Source organism: Mytilus galloprovincialis, chromosome 1, assembly GCF_965363235.1.
Source record: "Mytilus galloprovincialis chromosome 1, xbMytGall1.hap1.1, whole genome shotgun sequence".
Lineage (NCBI taxonomy): Eukaryota > Metazoa > Mollusca > Bivalvia > Mytilida > Mytilidae > Mytilus > Mytilus galloprovincialis.
In genome coordinates, this window is record NC_134838.1 from 17,146,496 (window position 1) to 17,169,039 (window position 22,544).

The 22,544-nt window shown below is 31.4% G+C and overlaps 1 protein-coding gene across 1 annotated transcript in view; it reads left to right on the forward strand.

Moving 5' to 3' along the window:
* LOC143067669 (uncharacterized) overlaps window positions 1-22,544 on the forward strand; it is a 32,095-nt gene that overhangs the window by 1,281 nt on the left and 8,270 nt on the right. Inside the window, exon 2 of the mRNA XM_076241112.1 lies at window positions 5,942-6,092. Within this exon, the coding sequence (XP_076097227.1) occupies window positions 5,942-6,092 (151 nt within the window). The remainder of the gene's footprint in view (window positions 1-5,941; window positions 6,093-22,544) is intronic.

A 22,544-nucleotide genomic window follows, 5' to 3' on the forward strand; every position in this document is an offset into this window, starting at 1 on the left:
CTGACCGCCCACTCCAGTGATCAACCAATTTTTTCCGTCAAAAAGGGGGAGGGGTCCAGGGTTGTACATTCATACCCTCATGAGGGAGAAATACTAGACCCACAATATTTTTTGTTTGACCTAAGCCCATTGTCAGGAAATACACGAACCAGAAATATTTTCCAAATAATAATGAACCTCACCATGTATGTATCTAAATGAAGGAAGATTGGTACAATTTACTGCAAAAACCAAACAATGGAATTCCAATGTCATATATATATAGTTGTGAAAAGAAAAAAAAATGTTCTTACAGCAAAAATGGACTAAATGATTAATTGATTGATTGATTGATTGATTGAATGATAATGGTTGCTTTTCATTCAGTGACAAATTGGAGAAAATGACAAGCAGATAAAGATATTCAAACTTGATGAAAAAAGTTCACTTTAATACATAGTACTACAAAATGCATGTACTTTATCAGTAGTTTATGTACAGTGGCAATATTTCATGCATATTCAGGGGGCCTTGCATAATTGATTTACAAATTATGGTTTAGATACTAGGTAGGAAATCTTTAAGCTTTTTGTTTTATCAAACTATGAAACATTAAATCTTAATGGTCTGTGGGTCTACTTTCAGATTTTCTTCACAAATGATGATCACAATTATGGCAGGTCACCTGATCACTTAAAGAAGAACACAGCACTAAACATTTTAAATCTGAATTCTGCTTATAAATTTCATTAGTATTAGGCAAAAAATAACAGAAACCAGATTTAAAATTATTTGATAAAGATAATTCTAAGTCTTATAAGTCCGTTAACTAATAGTAATATGTTAAATTGATATTTTAGTTCATTCATTGATTCCCTATGTTTTGTTAAACTTAGTTTTGTTACATCAGATTGTAATGAAAAACTATTAGCCTTTTAAGAAGTTAACATATGCCATATTAATATTCTTAAACAGTCATTAGTTCCTACAAATGTAACCAGAAAATTTTCATCCAGTTTAAAATTACAAAAACTCAAATAAGTTTAAAGTAAATTGGATTAACCTTCTATCTAGATACGGCTTTATCAGAGTGCTTGAGAAAACTTTCAATACATGTAACCTTAATAATGGAGACTATATTTGTATTAACAGTTTTTGATGATAACCTATAGATATAGTGTATTTACTGTTGGTGAAATGTTACCAGATTATGTAAACATTGATTGTACTGCAAACACACAAATGTTGGCACAGCTAGTATAGGTCTGTGTATAAAAAAAACCAATATATTTTGATACATTTTGTACTATGTATTCAATTTCTTAGAGATCTTAGGATTTCTTAGGCTTCATTTGGCCAAAAAGATGTTTTAGTATTTATAGGCACACAGCAAGTCTCAGTTTGTGAGAGACATTGGTTGGATCATAAGTACAGATATGAATTTAGAGGGGACTGGTTGCTGTGGGCCCTCCTTTTGGAGCTACATTTGTCCTTTATTCAGACATTATATACCTGTTCCACTCTAAACATGCCTAGTTTGGACACCTTTTTTTAAACTGTAAACAACAATAAGGTTAAGCAAAGTAGGATCTACAAATAAGTCAATATGATTAAAATTGTCAATTGACCCCTTAAGGAGTTATTGCCCTTTAATGTTAATTTTTAACAATTTTTCTTAAATATGTGTAATCTTTTACAAAAATTTTCTCTTCTGAAACTAGAATCAAACTTGGCAAGGGTATTTAATTAAAATAAAATGTGTCTGATGAACCTGAGCCTGCCAACCCACATGGCCAACATGGCTAAAAATAGAACTTAGGGGTAAAATGCAGGTTTTGGCTCATATCTTTGAAACTAAAGCAAAAGTATAATGGTTTCATTATTTCAAGTTTCAATTATAGACAAAAATATGAGGTTAGTGACACAGGCTTCTTGGAGCCTTTAGTTCTTCAAAATCTCATAAGGAGTTTGGCCCACTTTGGGATGACCTTATTTATTCCTCAGATATGCATGTAGTTCAGAATTCATTAACATAACTGCTTTTGGCAAATAACCTATAAGGTTTCCGACATTGATATCAAATTCATCAAAACAACATGTTGTATCTGACCTTTGATTTATGTTCTAACTACTATTTGTTTGCCTTTACCCTTTCATATTTACACATTGTGTTGCCTCTCACTTTCCCCCAAAAAAAGTAAGGTCTTTTGACACTTCATCCTTTACTCTTGCAAGCAATGAGGCTTTTTTACACCCCCTCTTCACCCTTATAATGATGCCTTTGACACCCCTTTTCACCCTTTTAAATTGCTTTTAGACAACTTACCATCTATAATATATTTCATCAAAATAATACCATTTTCAACAATTTGTTGACATATCTTATTGGAAATTAATATATATAGAAAATCCTCCATGAAGGAAAGGATTACTTATAGTTTTTGATGGCAAATAATGTAAATTTAGAGACAATGTAATGTCAACTTAATAACTTGCATTCTTCTTAATACTTTTTTGTAGGCAAATTTAGAGGGTGCCAGGGTGCCCATTGCCTCACTCTTCTTATGAAAATTCCTGGATCCGCCACTGTAAAACTTTTAATTGCAATCCAGTATAATGTTGTGGAGAAATATTTAAACAAGTTATATTCATATTGGTCTGTTAGTGAAACTCTTTAACCATTGTCAGAACCAAATTCACATTACAGTATGAATTATGTATGTGGCTTTCATACAACCAGCAGTCTCATGGCATTTCAATACAAGATATATGAATGAGCTTTAAAATCAGAATAAACCATTTGATATTGTGACATTATGACATGGAGTTTTAAATATCGAACTGCATTAATTAACTAATTAATCCGTTAAGGTCACTGTAGTTCAGATTATGGTTTATTATTGATTATATGATATAATATCACTAGTATAATGTTTACATGCTAAACATTCTTGTGAAAAGTTATTATATATTTTAAGACATATTTACTCCTGAAGAAAGAATAACTTAGAAAGAGATTGATGTCTCTACTACACTTAATAAAAACAATATTTATATATATGAAAAATTATGAATACATATTTTTAATCTGAAATATAAACTAGTAGAAATTTTTATTCAACAAATGAACTCATACATTAAGGTTCAAATCCATTGAATTTTTCTTTGAGCTTGGAAAAATTGGAAAGAATTAAAATAAAAGTTATATTATCCTCATCTCATGGGTTTTCGTTATATTAAGAATGCATTATGACATCACAATTTCCATTGAAAAATGCATGCATAGTAAGAAATTCATATGATGTAAGAAAACATGTGATCCGACCATAATTTGCACAGACAACAATCTCGTGAAAAATTGGAAAGTTTTAAGTTTAAAAAAAAAATCAACCCTAAAACAATTGATCCAATTAGAGCCAAACTAGAGCACAATCCTCCTTGGTGTATCTAGTTAAAAAAAAAGATGTCAAATGAACCCACCAGCAGCCCAAGGGCAAATGATAGAACATGGGAGTTAAACTTTAAGTTTTGCACATTACCTTAAAAACCTTTGCAGGTAGAGAAAATCTGACCATGTAGAAATGTTCAAAATAGCAAGATCTACCTTAAAATCTACCAGGAGTTATTGCAAAATCTTTATCATTTCTTTCAATTTTGATTTTTTTCTATAAAACTATAATGAATAAAGGGAAATAAGATTGGCAAAAAATGATTAGGGGACAACTTCTATAAATGTATATTTTAACATTGTCAAAGTTGTCAGTTTACACCTTTAAGAAGTAATTGGTCTTGAAAGACTAATTTACTGAAAGGTGGACTGGAGCAGGATATTCTTTATTTAGACTTCCTGCGCACCTGAGATCACCCCCAGTTTTTGGTGTGGTTTGTGTTGCTCAGACTTGGGTTTTCTATGCCACATTAAGTTTTATAAAAACTCTCCTATTAAACCACATCACCTGACTATATTGAAGTTATTGCTCTTGATTTTGATGATTTTTATCAACTTTTCTATTGTTTAGGGTTGCCAACTTAAAAAGTATAAGGATTAGAAATTTTTGATCAGCTGCATACTGTTAAACAAGCAAATTAAGCTAGTCTACAATTCATTTTAATTGGTTTATAAATTAATCTTGCGAGACAGGGTGTTAAAGTTTTATTTAAAGGGTTTGGGTGGTTGGTTGTGTTAGATTGAAATTTGTTTTATGCTATTAAGTGGGCATTCAAGACAAACAATTACTCTATTGACCTTACTTTTACTTGAATGCCATCGGAACATTTTTTTTTTTGGGGAGGGGGGGGGGCGGGGTTGAGGGGGAGCCTGATGAGGGGTCCTTTCAAAAGAGATGACCAGGTCAAAATTGTGATTTTCTATCTACCAATTGATTTCCTTCTTCTACAGTTTACAATTAATTGATTTGATTGGTTTGAAACTTTTTTCACCCATATCACAGAATTATTTTTGATTATTACTATGTGTAACTGTCACAAAAGACAGCAGGGGAGACAGAACAAACTTCATTATGTATAATATTTTTACATTCAAAAGAAAAAAAAGAAAAAAGTTGTATTTGTACAAGATGACACTTTTTTAAATAAGGTTTTTGTGATCAAAATTAGTGTCATATTGATACAAATTTTGATTGTGCTAAGTTTCGCTGGGATTTATACAATGTTCAAACATAAATAATTTAAACTTCTTTAATTGAACCTTGTATTTTGAATAAAATAAGATAAACATCAGAGTTGTCATCAGTATGACAATGCTAGACTATACAATTAGTTCGTTAACCTGTTATTTTGTTATTTATTATTAAAAATCTTAATGTACCCAGTAGTAACATATGAATTGAAGCACTTGAAAGTCAAATTTTCTCTTAGGGGGCATTTTAAAGTATAGTTTGAGATTTTCTTTAAGAAGACCACTTTAATTGAAAAAATAATTAAATAACTAAAAGTTAATCTACAACACTTTTGTGTCATTGAATTTTGAAGCTTTATAAAAAAGTTGGTAAATTCTAATAGATTTTACTATAACATGTATAATGGAATGAAATTTAAGATCACTTCATCAGAAAGATGAATTGCTATTACTTCAACTTGTATCAGTGTTCAGCATTTATATTTTACTAAAAAATACACAGTTAAGCCTTGGCATTGATTGCAGTAAGGTTTGATTTATTATCCTTTTCATTTCATGCTGGAAGTACCATTTCACCTGTCCCCATACTGTAAGGGACATTTGTGACCTATTGTCATCACTTGGCTTTCATATATTCACTATATGTCTTGGAAACCACCAGGCCAATTGAGTTAAAATTGGCAGAATATTATATATAATGTTGTTGAATGATTTGAAAAAGAACCAATACTCCTAGAAAATATCTATGATTCTAATTTTACAGTTTAAGAAAATCAGTTGAGACTGCTTCTATAAGGCTGATTTTTTTTACTCTTCACATGAAGGATGATTGGGAACCCCCCAAAATGTATTCAGTCAATTTTGACTGATTTAAATACTGATTGCACACAATTCTCATTGTTACCCTATTGGTCTCCTATGAATCTGTATGACCAACTTAAACCAAACTTTGTAGGAATGATATATATGAAAGGTCCTCTTTGTAGGAATGCTATATATGAAAGGTCCTCTTGAAATAATTTTCATAAGGGTTATAATGAATGAAAAGATGGTTGCTTCAGGCATTCTTTGATTCTGAATAAACAATTTAAAAATGTTTGTCTTAGTAGTTTATCTATAGGCATCATTAGCCTATAAACACATATTTTGTGAGTTTTGATCGACTGGATCTTCTGCTCAAAGAAGGTTTTTTTTAGCTTGGTATACTCTGCCTTCCTCATCTGTGATAAAACAGAGTGCTGAAAGTGGTTTACATACCCCAATATTTTTTTTAAAAGTCGCTGAATTATAATTGCATGTTCATATTACATTATGATTTTTCAGATTGTACTGTAAATGCTGACAGTCAGAAGGTGACAGGAATTGGATTTGGTAGAAGTTATGATGGAGACCATAAGAGAAAGACAAAGTTCACAGAGACGGACAGACATGTTAAAAGTGCCAGTGATGACAGTAAACATGGCAACAGAAGCAAGTAAGTCATTAATTTACATATAATTTAACCAGCCATCTTACATTCTATAACAGTGACCAGATACATTATCCCTATCCTACCCAAAATGTTACCTTAAGTATACAAGTCTTACTGTAGAAGTACCATGGTGTTAGTTCAGTATGATATTTGATATTTGAATTAAGGAACAAAATAAAATGATTCACCAGTTTTTAACTAGAGAGTGAAATAGGAACAAATAAATTGTTGAATGATTTTTCCAAATTTCCCAGATCTACATAATATCATAGGTCAATGCCCAATCCATATCTTCACTGGCTCATAAGAAAGTGCCCTGTCCAACGGTATTGTTGAGGGCCAAGGTATCAAGCAAACATTGTACGCATGCAATGTCATAATTGCCCTGGAAACTTATCATTTAGGTCATTGAGAATTCTTTGAATAGTCAGTGACTGTATATCACAAATGTTTATACATTTTGACTGTGAAAATAGCAATTCCCAATGCATTATAATATGTAATGCTACATTTGATTGGATCTCAAGAGTCACATTTGATGTTCCTAGTCATTATGGCAGAAATGTTAGATATTCTTATTTGACTTGTCTTGTATTATAATAACAATAACAGTAAGGTATTTGAAAAGTTGCGACTGTCAATTCTTGTGTTGAAGGTTGCAAATATCTTCTTTTTTTGCTCTACTCTTACCCCCACCTTCAAACTACATTTGTGACTGTCATATCCCCAATAGATGGTGGCAACTTTTCAAACATTCCTTTATTTAAGATATCTTTTAAAAGTACAGATACCATTTTGCTGTTTTCCAAATATTACATGGTTTGTATGCATTCTACAGAAAATTAATTTTCTTTAGAAGTCTGACTTACAGACTTAGTTCATACTGGTAGCCGATATTTTGTATATATATTGTTAGTAATGTTACATTCAGTTGTTTTTGGTCTTATAACAGCACATTGGTCTTTAAATCAAAGCATAAAACATAAACTTAAACTGTTATACTTAGTCTTGTTCATTTTATAGATACTTTTTTATTTAGATTTAAGAAAGAGGATATATTGATTATGCTTTTCAATCTAAAAATGTTGATTTAACTGTTCAGTGTTGGGATTTAAAAGCAATATTGATGTATATAAGTTATTAGGAAGGTGTTGTAAAATTGGAGACATGTTTGATTACCCATGAAATTATGAAGAGATTAATGCATTTTAGCAATTATTTTGATATATATACAATGTAATGATATTAAAGTTAATATGAATGAACGAATGAGTAAACATCACTTTTTCCTATTTTGTTATTGTGTCTACGTTTTTTCTGAAACATGACTTGAACGTTGCTTGAAAAGAAGTCTTTCTAATGTAACACAGTGGAATTTGAACACTTTAGGAGAATGATTGATTCTGTATTTAATATTAAAGGCTACTTTATAATAAAAAGCAGAACATTTGCATTATAAAATTGATTTGATAATGAATTGAATGTTTGTTGTTTGTTTAATGACATTTTGATAGTAGAAAACTAACAATATTGTTTTCACATACTCAGGAAAGCTAAGGATAAATATTCTACAAATATTGGAATATTAGTAAAATGTAAAAAACAGTTGATGATGTCATGAGGCCATCTTAATATAAAATATGACGATGAAAAATTCAATACAACTATGTTGTTGTTTATATTAAGATGTGAATGCTTCATCAGTGTTGAAACATGATGTTTTCATACCTTAACAAGTATGTAAAATACATTAATGTTAACACTACTATGGACTGATAGAAACAAATTTGATGTGAAATTAACCTTCTCATGGGGATAGTGGCAAACATGATTGTGAAAAATAACCAAGTTAGAAATAAAGATTAGAATAGATCTTTTCAAGTCGTTAGAAAGAAATCAAATTCAGGATTTTACTAAAATGTAATACCAGGAAATGTTTTATGTTTTTCACTCTGACTTGAAAGAAATTAAAGTGTTTCCTTTGGTTAAACTTGAAAGAAAAGAGGCCTCCTTTTAAAGACATTTTTTGTTTCACTCTTTAAGAAATACTGAAGATTTCCCAAAGTATCAGGTAAAATAACAATTAACTTATGTCAGACTAAGTTCAATTTGCTTATATATGCCTTACTAGTAGGTATTTATTTCTTTTTAAATGGAGTATAAAGTGAGATTAAACCATTGAAGTAGTACAGAAATATTTTATACAAAAGGTCAATTGTAGCTAGATCCCATTAGCCATCTGAATCATTTATTTTTAGATATATATAAAAGTTTATGTGATGAATAATTCACCAGTGTTAATGAATTAAATATTTTATTGCACAAGTACACATTGCGTTGTCATCATTTGTGTAGGACATTTAGAGTTATCTCCCTGTATTATGAGAGCCATAGCAGAGTAATTTAACATTTCAATTTACTTGAGACAGGTAGCTTTTAGATACAGACTGTTTATCTATTTTAATACGAAAATCTAGTCATTCATGTAATATTTTACAGGTTGTTCTTTGAAAACCTTAAAATGTTAAAACAAAAAAGATTGCATGCCTCTATTTGATGTTTTTTTTAGAGGTTGAGATTTTTGTTCTGATTCTACAATAACAGTTTTGCTTCTTTAAACTATACCTAAAACCAATTTATTCTGATGGATGTTTTGGGGATAAGTTATTCATTTCTAGGTGCCTCTGCAGAGATTTATTCACCTTGTTGATGTACTCACAGAAAATTGAAACATGTAAAGGATGTTTGCATATATGAATTTTAAAAACATATGTTTCCAAACTTAACAATTTAATACCAATATGTATTGACATTATTTTTCTTCATGCGAAAGTCATGTTAACTTTGATAACCTATCCAACCCTTTAGTGACATTGATTCAACTAGCATGTGCATTGACTACCTGTCAATTTGAAATTGGAATTATAAGCAGAATTTTAAAAAGGAATCATGAAGTCAAATTGCAAATCCAAATAACTTATGAAAAATATCAATTTTAGTTAATATTTGAAACAGTGATATTGAATATTTCTTTTCCCCTAAAGTGGCTAAACAGCAGTACACCAGATTTCTATTAAAAAAAGTTATAATAACCTATATTTTATTTAGTTTGGTTGTTTAGAACTATACTGATATTCTTGTGATTAAGCTCTATTATAAATTCAGCACAGGTCATCTACATTTTGAACCATATAATGTTGAAGGATCTTAGTTAAATTCATATATCAAAGATTATCTGGTATTGTGGAAGAAACCATAGCAAATTAAAAGAAGTGATTTTTATTAGAATAATTTTTAAAGTTTTAGGGAAAAAGAATATTTATTAAGTTTTTCTTATTTTAATTGTGTATTAAGACACATCTACATCTGGTGGTTGTCTTTCTTTTTTTATGCATTTCTCCTTAATTTGCTTAAAAAAGGTTTCTTCCATATATCCTTGTTTGTCTATAACTTCAGTAATGAAAAATTTAATTTTCTTCTAGAATTACTTCCCTTTGACTTGTATATTCAGCAAGAAAAGTTAACAATCTAATTAAAATTAAATCTCCACACTCACTCATTTTTGTGTACTTGGTTGGAAAAGTTATCCATGGTTATTGATGATTGCAAGGCGTCACAATCCATTTCCATTAACATTTCAGGGATATTAATTTAGATGTTACCTCATTGAATTGATAAAGTTCAGCAGCCGGTTGTATAAATGTTTCAAAAAATTTATCTGTATGAAATAGGTTGTTGCTTTACAACAAATTATGGTCTTACATGTATAGAAATATAATACTTCATGTACAGACTTTGTCAGTTAAAGCATGAGTTTACAAGTACCGGTTGTATTCCACCTTATTGTACCAAGGCATTGTACTGGTAGTATAATATATATATTGAAAGTGATGTTCTCTGACTTTCAAAGCTATGCTTGAGCTTACAGGTTTTATAGATATAAATGCAGGTAATGAAACTCATCTTGTAATATATATGGTGCAAATTTTATATCTAATAATATAAAACTGATTGTCAGGCAATACAATAAATGGGTATCTGAAAGAATATTGTCAATAATATTTAGAATATATATGATTCTACTATTTATGTAATTGCCAAATTTTACTCAATTTAACGGTACACCCTTAGTAAAAACATGCATCAAATTGTTCTTAGATATACATGTATAATACTAATAGTTTTTCTTTACAGGAGCAACAAGATATACATAATTCTATAAGTGATTGAATGTTAACCATTTTGTATCCAAAAATGATTTTTGAAATATATTTGAGTTATTTCCCCTTATCTATACAATTCCTCACTTTATGATTTTGTTTTAACAATACATGTGATATGTAATAAATCACCAGCTTTACTAAAAATTTATAATACCTATATGTGCTTTGTTACTGTATATTTTATGTACTTCTCTAATGTCACATTGTAGTTTTTTGAAGTGATATGTAAATAATTTTTTCAATGAGTTATAGTTCATTTTAGTGTCACAATGTTTGTTTTAAGAACATTGTAATCGAATTTTAGTATTTATTGGTATTGATTTTAATTTATGTAATGTTCTTTTAGAGTTTGTTACTAGTAACTTGCTACATTGTATAATTTTATTGAATATCAGAATTGTTAATCCATTTTTAGTGCTTTTTATGTTCCTGTATTGAAAAGTTGAGAGTTGAGAGATCATAAAAAAGTCTTTTTTTTAATATACCTTAATTTAAACATGTTTTTTCATATATAGTTATTTACCAAATTTGATCAAAATGTTCCATCAGGGTAATTTGTGCAGGTTGATCACAGGAATCTTATTTTAAAGTTTCTGATATCAGAGACCTGTAACAAAAATAGCTGATAATTTTTGGGGAAAGACGGCTTGAAGCCGTCAATCCCCTATGTGGTTGACCAGAGTGACATCCCCTCACGTCATTCATTTTTGTCGAGCCTGCAACTTTTGTTGCAGAAAGCTCGACATAGGGATAGTGATCCGGTGGCGGCGGTGGCGGCGGCGGTGGCGGCGGCGGCGGCGGCGGCGGTGTTAGCTCACTTCTTAAAAGCTATATATTTAAGAATGTGGAAGACCTGGATGCTTCATATTTTGTATATGGATGCCTCATGTTACGAAGTTTCCGTCAGTCACATGTCCATTGTCCTTGACCTCATTTTCATGGTTCAGTGACCACTTGAAAAAAAAGTTCAGATTTTTTGTAATGTTAAATCTCTCTTACTGTAAGTAATAGGATAACTATATTTCGTATGTGCGTACTTTGCAAGGTCCTCATGCCCGTCAGACAGTTTTCACTTGACCTCGACCTCATTTCATGGATCAGTGAACAAGGTTAAGTTTTGGTGGTCAAGTCCATATCTAAGATACTATAAGCAATATGTCTAGCATATTCAGTGTATGGAAGGACTGTAAGGTGTACATGTCCAACTGGCAGGTGTCATCTGACCTTGACCTCATTTTCATGGTTCAGTGGTTATTGTTAAGTTTTTGTGTTTTGGTCTGTTTTTCTCATACTTTATGCAATAGGTTTACTATATTTGTTGCATGGAATGATTGTAAGGTGTATATGTCTAGCGGGCAGATGTCATCTGACCTTGACCTCATTTTCATGGTTCAGTGGTTATAGTTAAGTTTTTGTGTTTTGGTCTGTTTTTCTCATACTTTATACAATAGGTTTACTATATTTGTTGTATAGAATTATTGTAAGGTGTACATGTCTAGCGGGCAGATGTCATCTGACCTTGACCTCATTTTCATGGTTCAGTGGTCAAAGTTAAGTTTTTGAGTTTTGGTTTTTTTATCTAATACTATATGTCATAGGTCAACTATATTTGGTGTATGGAAATATTTTATGATCTATATGTCAATCGTGCAGGTTTTATTTGACCTTGACCTGGTTTTCACGGTTCATTGCTCAGTGTTAAATTTTTGTGTTTTGGTCTATTTTCTTAAACTATAAGCAATAGGCTCAACTATATTTGTCATGTTTGTTGTATGGAAGCATTGTTAGCTGTACATGTCTGCCTGGCATATGGTTCAACTGACCTTGACCTCATTTTCATGATTCATGTTAAGTTTATGTGACAGTCGTAATAAAGCTTTATATTTAGGAGTATCAACATAATATCAATGATTAGTAAAGAAGGCGAGACATTTCAGTGTGTGCACTCTTGTGTTTTTATAGTGTGGAAAACTCCCCAACAAATCTTACTGAGATTGATGAGAAGGAGACACACAAATGAATAGATTGACTTTAAACACTTTTTTTAACACTTCCCTTTGTTTCTTGCGAAATTATCGTATCTTGAGCTCTCCTTTACACTATTTACGTTTCTTTTACAATCCGGAAAAATCAGTATGATGAGATATTCTATACATCCAACCTACATTATATTTTATATTGAGGTCATTTTTGGAATACCACACTACGTAGAAGCAGGGATATCCTTCACTGGTTATTTAAATCATTCTCAGAGTTCGTGCACTAACTAAATATTGGTATATGTTAAATTTAAACATAATTATGTTTGCTGTAGATGATTAAAACCTCAACATGCAACACTTTAATTTGTAGGTCAATCTGTAACTTTCAAAGTAAACAAAGGCCGTGGGGATACATGAGATTGGGGTGAGAAACGATTTTTTGTCGAGCCTGCAACTTTTGTTGCAGAAAGCTCGACATAGGGATAGTGATCCGGCGGCGGCTACGGCGGCTATGGCGACGGTGTTAGCTAACTTCTTAAAAGGTTTATATTTTAGAAGGTGAAAGACCTGGATGCTTCATACTTTGTATATAGATGCCTCATGTTACGAAGTTTCCGTCAGTCACATGTCCAATGTCCTTGACCTCATTTTCATGGTTCAGTGACCACTTGAAAAAAAAGTTCAGAATTTTTATAATGTTGAATTCTCTCTTATTATAAGTAATAGGATAACTATATTTGGTATGTGCGTACCTTGCAAGGTCCTCATGCCCGTCAGACAGTTTTCACTCGACCTCATTTCATGGATCAGTGAACAAGGTTAAGTTTTGGTGGTCAAGTCCATATCTCAGATACTATAAGCAATAGGGCTAGTACATTTGGTGTATGGAAGGACTGGAAGGTGTACATGTCCAACTGGCAGGTATCATCTGACCTTGACCTCATTTTCATGGTTCAGTGGTTATAGTTAAGTTTTTGTCGAGCCTGCAACTTTTGTTGCAGAAAGCTCGACATAGGGATAGTGATCCGGCGGCGGCGGCGGTGTTAGCTTACTTCTTAAAAGCTTTATATTTTAGAAGGTGGAAGACCTCGATGCTTCATACTTTGTATATAGATGCCTCATGTTACGAAGTTTCCGTCAGTCACATGTCCAATGTCCTTGACCTCATTTTCATGGTTCAGTGACCACTTGAAAAAAAAGTTCAGATTTTTTGTAATGTTGAATTCTCTCTTATTATAAGTAATAGGATAACTATATTTGATATGTGCGTACCTTGAAAGGTCCTCATGTCTGTCAGACAGTTTTCACTTGACCTCGACCTCATTTCATGGATCAGTGAACAAGGTTAAGTTTTGGTGGTCAAGTCCATATCTCAGATACTACAAGCAATAGGGCTAGTATATTCGGTGTATGGAAGGACTGTAAGGTGTACATGTCCAACTGGCAGGTGTCATCTGACCTTGACCTCATTTTCATGGTTCAGTGGTTATAGTTAAATTTTTGTGTTTTGGTCTGTTTTTCTCATACTATATGCAATAGGTCTACTATATTTGTTGTATGGAATGATTGTAAGGTGTACCTATCTAGCGGGCAGATGTCATGTGACCTTGACCTCATTTTCATGGTTTAGTGGTCGAAGTTAAGTTTTTGAGTTTTGGTCTTTTTATCTAATACTATATGCCATAGGTCATCTATATTTGGTGTAGGGAAATATTTTATGATCTTTATGTCAGTCGCGCAGGTTTTATTTGACCGTGACCTCATTTTCACGGTTCATTGCACAGTGTTAAGTTTTTGTGTTTTGGTCTATTTTTCTTAAACTATAAGTAATAGGTCAACTATATATTTTGTATAGAAGCATTGTTAGCTGTACATGTCTGCCTGGCATGGTTCATCTGACCTTGACCTCATTTTCAAGGTTCATTGGTCTTTGTTTAGTTATCTTGGACTTGGTTAATGTTAAGTTTATGTGACAGTTGTATTAAAGCTTAGCTTTATACTTAGGACTATCAACATAATATCAATGATTAGTATAGAAGGCGAGACATTTCAGGGTGTGCACTCTTGTTGTGTTTTGGTCTGTTTTTCTCATACTTTATGCAATAGGTCTACTATATTTGTTGTATGGAATGATTGTAAGGTGTACATGTCTAGCGGGCAGATGTCATCTGACCTTGACCTCATTTTCATGGTTCAGTGGTCAAAGTTAAGTTTTTAAGTTTTGGTCTTTTTATCTTATATTATATGCCAAAGGTCAACTATATTTGGTGTATGGAAATATATTATGATCTATATGTCAGTCCCGCAGGTTTTATTTGACCATGACCTCAATTGCACGGTTCATTGCACAGTGTTAAGTTTCTGTGTTTTGGTCTATTTTTCTTAAACTATAAGTAGTAGGTCAACTATATTTGTTGTATGGAAGCTTTGTTAGCTGTACATGTCTGCCTGGCATGGTTCATCTGACCTTGACCTCATTTTCATGGTTCATTGGTCTTTGTTTAGCTATCTTGGTTAATGTTAAGTTTATGTGACAGTTGTAATAAAGCTTTATACTTAGGACTATCAACATAATATCAATGATTACTAAAGAAGGCGAGACATTTCAGTGTGTGCACTCTTGTTTTTCATTTTTTCTGTAAAATTCTGTTTTGAGTATCTTCCTCCAATTCTGAAGCACCTCTAATTGATGAGTAATTATCCTCTAAAATAAAAGTTAATGTATCTGAACACTTAAAATGTGACATTTAGTATATGATTAGTAAGTAGTCTTCCATCTAAACTAAATTTTGTGTACCAAAATAATCATTGAATATGTAATGGTAAAAAAAAAAAAAAAATTAAAAATGTTGCATTTTGTAGTTTAAACCTATTTATTCATGAAATCTACAAATATTTCAAAATGTAGGATCTGAAAGCAAGCTTCACACAGTTTACATCAACAATATTGGTTTTTATTAGTACCTGTATCCCTGTGATGAGAGTTGTAACTGGGAACTATATCAATGAATTTAAAACTGAATAGATTTTTCAATCATAACTTTCTTAAGAAAAAAATTAAAAATCTTAGAGTACTGTCACAAAAAAATGGAAAATGACCCTAGCCTGCAGTACAGTGGTACACAATTAAGATTTCAAAAAGTATTGTAGTTGTTGTTAAATGACAGAATTCAGTTAAATTTTAAATAATCAACTTTAATCGAATGTTTAGATTTAGAAGATGCAGATCTCTTCCATTGGTCCAAATTGAATCCTAAACTAAGGAAACGAAATTACATTAAACAACAATTGATTTCAATATTGTCAACCTTTCTACATGTTCTAGCTGTTTTTCATTCTTTATATGGAGACTATCAAAAGATACCCCTATAAAAATAGAAACAATGGCCGTCTTTCCCCTCAGAGCTATTCAGCTCTTTGATTTTTTTTTATGAATGATCATTGGACTATATAGATTTCAGGAATTCAAGTTTTCGTTTACCTAACCCTAAGCTCTGCTATACTTTTACCTATCTAGACAATTTAGAAGAATAGCTAGTATTAATTAAATTGAAATTGCACAGAATATTCAATGTACTCTAAAGAGCCTCGGTGGAAGAGTGGTCTAAGTAGTTCAACTATTGTATCATTCAAGCCTGTCAATATTGAGAATCATATGAGTTCCAACCCTGCATGTAGCAGGTTCATATCAACTCCTAATCTTAATACATTGACTAGATTTTTTTAAGGGCTAGTTGAAGCCTGCCTATAAGTGCAGGATTTTCTAGCTGTGTTGAAGACCCATTGGTGGCCTTCAGCTGTTTTTTTTTTCTCCTGGTCAGGTTGTTGTCTGTTTGATTAGCAGTTTGACACATTCCCTTTCTCTATTCTCAATTTAAGAACTGTCAGTTTACCAGTCATAGGTCTTATGGGGTGCTCCAGCTTTCTCCACTGTCTGTATGTTAATCCCTTTTTGTAAATGCTCTCACCTGTACAATTCTAGCAAAATTTTAGTAAACATCATATCAAAAGATTATATTGGCAGTATCTTAGACAAGATTGAAAATCAGTGTTGAACAGCTATTTTTAATGAGTTATGCCCCTTGGAACTATTATTGCTATGTTAGATCCCTGATACATGTAGAGTTCTTGTCTGATTTTTATGAAATTATATCAATGGTTTATATCAGCTATGTTTTGGAAAAGTTTGAACTTCAATTATTTTAAAAGAAATATGTCCCTTGGAAACTTCAATATATATGGATAATTGCATTGTTAGTGCTCTCATAAAAAATCTTGTCTGATTTTTATGAGACTTACACCAAAGGTTTATAATAGCTGTTTATATGTCATGGAAAGTTTCAAAATCATGGATTATCAAATATTTTTAAAAGAGTTATGACCCTTGAAAATTTGATTATAATGGAAATTGAATTGCAATTGCTCTCTAAGCTTTCATTTCTCTTACATATTTATAAAAGAAAATTAAAGGACAATTTTTTTTCCTTCTAGTTATTGCCCTTAGACACATGAAATATGTGCAATGCAGGGGTACATTAGAACTCTGTTCTTTTATCTTCATATCTTGAATTTGTCATCTTTCTTTATCCATTATTACAATAAATAAATTTTACAGGGAGAGAAAATGGGATATAAAATGTGAACTTCAGTTTATTAATATTATTTTATTTGGAATTAATGACCCTGGCAGCATAATTAACACCCCAATAAATATATAATTACACAGATTTAATGACTGAGCAATTATATTATTTTTCTTCACATTAACCTTTCTGTGACTAACAACTACATACAGGCATGAAAGCATAAACACATTACTTAACTTTAAAATGTATTTTCTCTTCTTTTTTTTTTTATCAATAATTAAAGTTTTTTGACAACTTTAATTGGTCCCAATATTATCGTATTTATGTATAATTAAGATTCAAAATGATGATAAGCTGGTTACCCTTTAGTTTATAAATCTTGACAAGCTTTTTATGTCCTGCTTTTTTAATTTGACGGGAGAAATATTATGTATCCGTATAATAGAGGTATAGTTATGTGTTTTTGATTATATCTTTTCATGCACACCTATAGATTTAAACTGTAATATACTGTTATTGATTTGATTAAAATCTTCTTTATAAGCTGACCCATAATAAGGATCATTTACCTGAGGGTTCTAGGGATCGTGTAAAAGTGCCGGGAATATTAATTTCAATCTAACCTCAAGGACCATTCATAAATGAGGGTAAGTTTATATGTTGAGAGTAAATGACGAAAGAATAGACACATTTAAAGGTTCTGTAGAATTTCAAAACAGTCATTTATTTTCAAGCAGCTAATTTAATATTGTTTTTATTATTTTGGCACATTAATTACGGTGACAGCATATATTTTATGCCAGCACATTTCATGTTCTCAAGTCCACATCCTCATTACCCAATCATTCTGCTCTATGTTTGATTCTGATAGTTCACTAATTTATCATGTAACCCTAATGATAGTCCTTTTACTTTTCTGTACAGCTGATTTCAATGTAGAAACTGTTGCATTTTGTTTATGTTTTCGGTATTTCTATTTTCTGGTCAGGGTGTCTGTCATTCCATCCAATATTCTGTCTGCTTTCATACTTCATGTTCTCGTTCTATTGTTTATGTAGCAAATAGAATCTGGTCAAATCCACTTACAAATTAGATCAAATGTTCATTGTAATGTGAACTTTTAAAATTTTACGCCAAATTATGGTTTAAATCCTGTTTTAATGGTTCACAGAATATTAGGTAGTGCAAGCAAGGCTAGGTGTCATATGTGCACATATATTCTTGTTTTGGTGCAAAATGGATTGCATAATTTATTCAAACTTATTTTGTGAATGTCATGTCTACATAATTTTTTCTCTTCCTATTTCCATATTTTTTACTCTCATTTTTTTCTGGTTTCTGAATTAGAATTCCAATTATTACAAATTATGTATTGATAATGTCAGACTCTGAACATCTTAAGGTAAGGTTTGCATGAAACCTGGATTTTTTTCTTAGTGATATTATACCAATATGATACATCATTTTGTTCAGGGAGGAGTATCCAATCATTTAATGAAAAAAAATCGAACATCGCCCGTCCCGTTTTTTCAGGTGAAAAGCTCAAAATTCCGATTTTTGACGATTTTTAGGGAAAATTGTATTTGAATTCTTCTGAAATAATAATGTATGCGAGTGACTATAAAAAAATAAAACTAAATAAAACATGTATAAATAATTGTGGTCCATTCATTTATAATAAATTTTAATTAAAAATATCATAAAAAAGTTCCTAAAAACAAGAATTTTTAATTTTTGGGTTAAAAAAACCCGTTGCCATGGCAACAAAAAGCCAAAAATATCCCTTTTCCGGGTCCACCGTTTTTGTAAAAAACTGTGAACTTAAGGAATTAACTATTTGCATTATAATGAGCTAATAAAATTGGTACGTCTCCGAACTCGTTTTTACGGAAATGGCCGTTATATGTGTTCATCTTGTCATTTCTGTGAAACACAAAAAAAATTTTTTTTGTTGATCTGCAAAGAAGAAAGTCATCTTTAATAGCATCTTTTTACAAAGAATCATTTTGTCTTGTAACACTTTGGGATTGACCATAATCAAGGAGAGAAAACACTGATTAACTTAGGGATGACATCAAAAGATCAATGTAGGATAAAAAACTTAATTCAAATAGTTTGGGGGTGGGGGGATAAAAGTTGCTGCAAGTTTTGTTAATTTGACATTGATTTTACATATATCCATATCGGTTAATTAATTTTCCCAAATTAAGTCAAGAGGGGGACTGGGAGGGTCAGTGAACAAACTATGTGAATTAAGTTTTTTTTTTATCCAACATTAAACTTTTGATGTCGTCCCTTAACTTTTATGCCCACAACTATCAGTCGGAAAGGGAGGTGTTTAACTTTGGTCATACTTGTGTATTAATACATGTACAAGACTCTGATTTTGAAGGAAACACTTATATTCTTTCAGAGCTTCAAACTGTAATATTTTAAATCTTAGAAAAGCATTCAAATTGCCATTAAAGTAATGAAAATTGCTTCATTGCCCCATGTTTGATAAATTGTTTGTATGCAGCAATTGGATGAAAAGACATAAGTTTTGAATATAGTAAAGTCATTTACAGCAGCCGTGTTTATTTCATTCATTTAAATCTAGACATCAACAAATGTTATTCAAATATGATCAAATATTTATGACTAAGCAGGGGAAAGCCTTGCAGAAGAAGATAGATTACTGGTATGATTTGTCCAATTGTTAAACATGATGTTCAGATTTAGGGTCTTTGACCAAACAAACAAACTACATGCTAAACATGATGAAAGACGAAACAGACGATGGCCTCGGAATACAAATGACCAGCCGTATATGTATTGTTGAAATTTAAAATAAGAAATGCAGTTATGTAGACCTATAATATGAAAATCTTCCACATACTTTCTAAAAATTAAAATCAGTTCAATGAAGTTCACAGGAGTAATGGAACTGTAGTTGAGGAATCCCCACCGTCAATTGGCGATTTGATGTTCGCAAATGCAGTTTTACTGTCCACGCGTAGGGGAGACAGTAAAACGGAAATTTGCGACCGTCAAATCAAAATTGATTGTGGCTACTCTTCAACCACAGTAATGTTATTCCGATTATAATGCATTACAAAAAGAAATAATACGTTAGAGCTTGGAATAAATGTGTAATGTGTCCATGGGACACTGACGATGCCCCCTCTTACATAAACATGAAACATTATAAAGCATTATGTATAAATTTTATAACATTTGGTAAAGGCAAACTTAAGTTGGAGAACAGAAACGAAAAATTCAGAAAACGACCTCATAAAAATACCCTGAGCGTCATGATCTCTTATATACGGAGAAAGACTAAAAACTAACAATTTCCCGGATTTTATAGTGAGTTCGTGCATGTGTAGAGACACATATTACCATCCTTGTTTTTAGATAAATTGATTCATAGTTCACTGATATGCATAGAAGTTTGTTTGATTAGAGGTTGTAAAATGTCCAGTGGCAAATACTTCAGGCATGTTCAGGACGACACAATACAATAGTTGTGTCTTAATGCATCCATAAAAAATTACTATTAGAACACTCCATCAGTTGTAAAAGCGATTGATAATAAAATAAAATATATTTCAAATGATGTAAACGTGTCGGTTGTGTGCATATTTGCGGACAAACCTTGCAAACTATACATTTGAAAAGACCAAGTTCAACATTCTGTCATTCTTAAAAATTATGCAATAAAAATATCTGAGAATATATATATGCATCCTCTATAAGTAAAACACATGGCGCATTATGTAAATTTTTAAACTAAATTGACTAAAAGTGTCACATAAATGTGCCATTTTTCATCCAATCCTGCGTTTCTATAATTTGTATTTATACTCTAAAAAATCGGAAACAGCGTGCATCAGACTTACAAATTCAATTAAAGAGACAGCTTAACAGTCAGTGAAAAAGCTACCGGAGTTCTTGAAGCAGAATAAACAACACTTCTATCTTGTGAAAGGACAAGACGGGGACAACCCATAAAAACACAAGATATTAGATCGATTTCTATTGAAATGAGCTTCCCATACATCAGTTTTTTTTAGGTTTTACGGCGGGAGACAAGAGAAAGGGGACGGGAGAATGGAGAAAGGTATCCCCTGTCCGACCCCTCATAAATCTAGAACTGTAAAAGTGACATCAAAATTCAAATCTATTCTGTGTTTTTGTGGCAAAAAGCATTGTGCATATTAGTTTTATATCAGTTGGTTGAGGAAAACTAAAGTTAGAGAATGGAAACCAATTTTGTAAAACGGACGTACACTATGATACGTACATTCAGATCTACGTACAAACAGACAAGGATATAACTCAATGCCCCCTTTGCTACGGCGGGGGCATAAAAATGTACATTTAAGAAATAAAATAAAAATCCGCGAAACTTCATGAATGGTTTTTGCACAAAGACGTTATGACTAAACGTGACGTCATATAAATGAAAACTAACAAACTGAAGGTCATAACGTTACTTGTACGATTCAAATTTTGATAAAATTACATCAAAACGGTGATTTTGAGGTAGGTGTTGTTTTATTTTCGATAATATTGTAGTTATCGAACATTGGTTAATCAAAGCAATTCAAAATGGCGGGTCCCTCCTTTTTCAATTATTTGAATTCGAGTTATCTCCCTGTGTACGCAAACCTTACCTTAAGCATAGAACCATGATTTTTTTAATTTTTATTTATACTGGATTCATGTCAAAGAAGATTATGGTCACATAGCTCCTAAACAGTATCACAACAAAGAGTCTTTTAAAAGTTTTGAGGGATCTGAGTCAATCTTATTTCTTTTATATTTGTATGCTCAATTACAAACCTTTTCTGCAGGTGAGACTTTTTACAATGAACCTTTGAGCTTGCATATAAGAATGTAACTGTTCAAAAAGTAAATAGAAGGATTGATTTTAATGAACTTGTGATAGTGTATCCCTGTAACTAGCTGTACAACAGTTATATTCCAGAAAAAATGAAACAGTATTCTATATTCTACTCAATATTACAGGGAACAATTATTTTCCAGTATTTTTTTTCTATTGAAGAGGAATACTGTATAAGAGGAGTTTTTGAATTTTTAAATTGCTTTTGTGATTCAAGTTTTGAATAACTGTCATACAAGTTGTAGGGTTAGCACCAACAATATCTTCAGAAAATGTCTAACAAGTAAATATTTAGGCATAATTTGTTCTTCACTGTTTTTGTTGATTTTGAAAGTTTTTAGGGACTTCCACTTTTTGAATTCGCCTTAGAGTTCTGTAATTTGGTTATACCTTTGTTTCAGTACCTTTAATTTGGAAGTGAATGTGTATGATCTGTACACAATGGTAGTGTTTTAGGCTTCTCTGCTATAGCTGTAAGGGGTCTTTTAAACTTTGATAAGATATTATATCATGGAACTGGAAAAGTGCTATTTTTAGGTATCAATGTTTTCACTCTTAAGAAAAGTTAAGATAGACTTTTAATATTTTATAACATGCACATGTTTGAAATGTTGATAAGATTCAATTATAATGCAATATACGTAATTCCAACCTTTTGAACACTGGCAGTATTTATATCTCCTTAGTTCTGACTAGTATCACATTGTTAGGTACAAATGTCACTTACTTTTTTTACAGTTTAAGTTTGTTTCAATAAAGTATTGAAGTATCTTGAA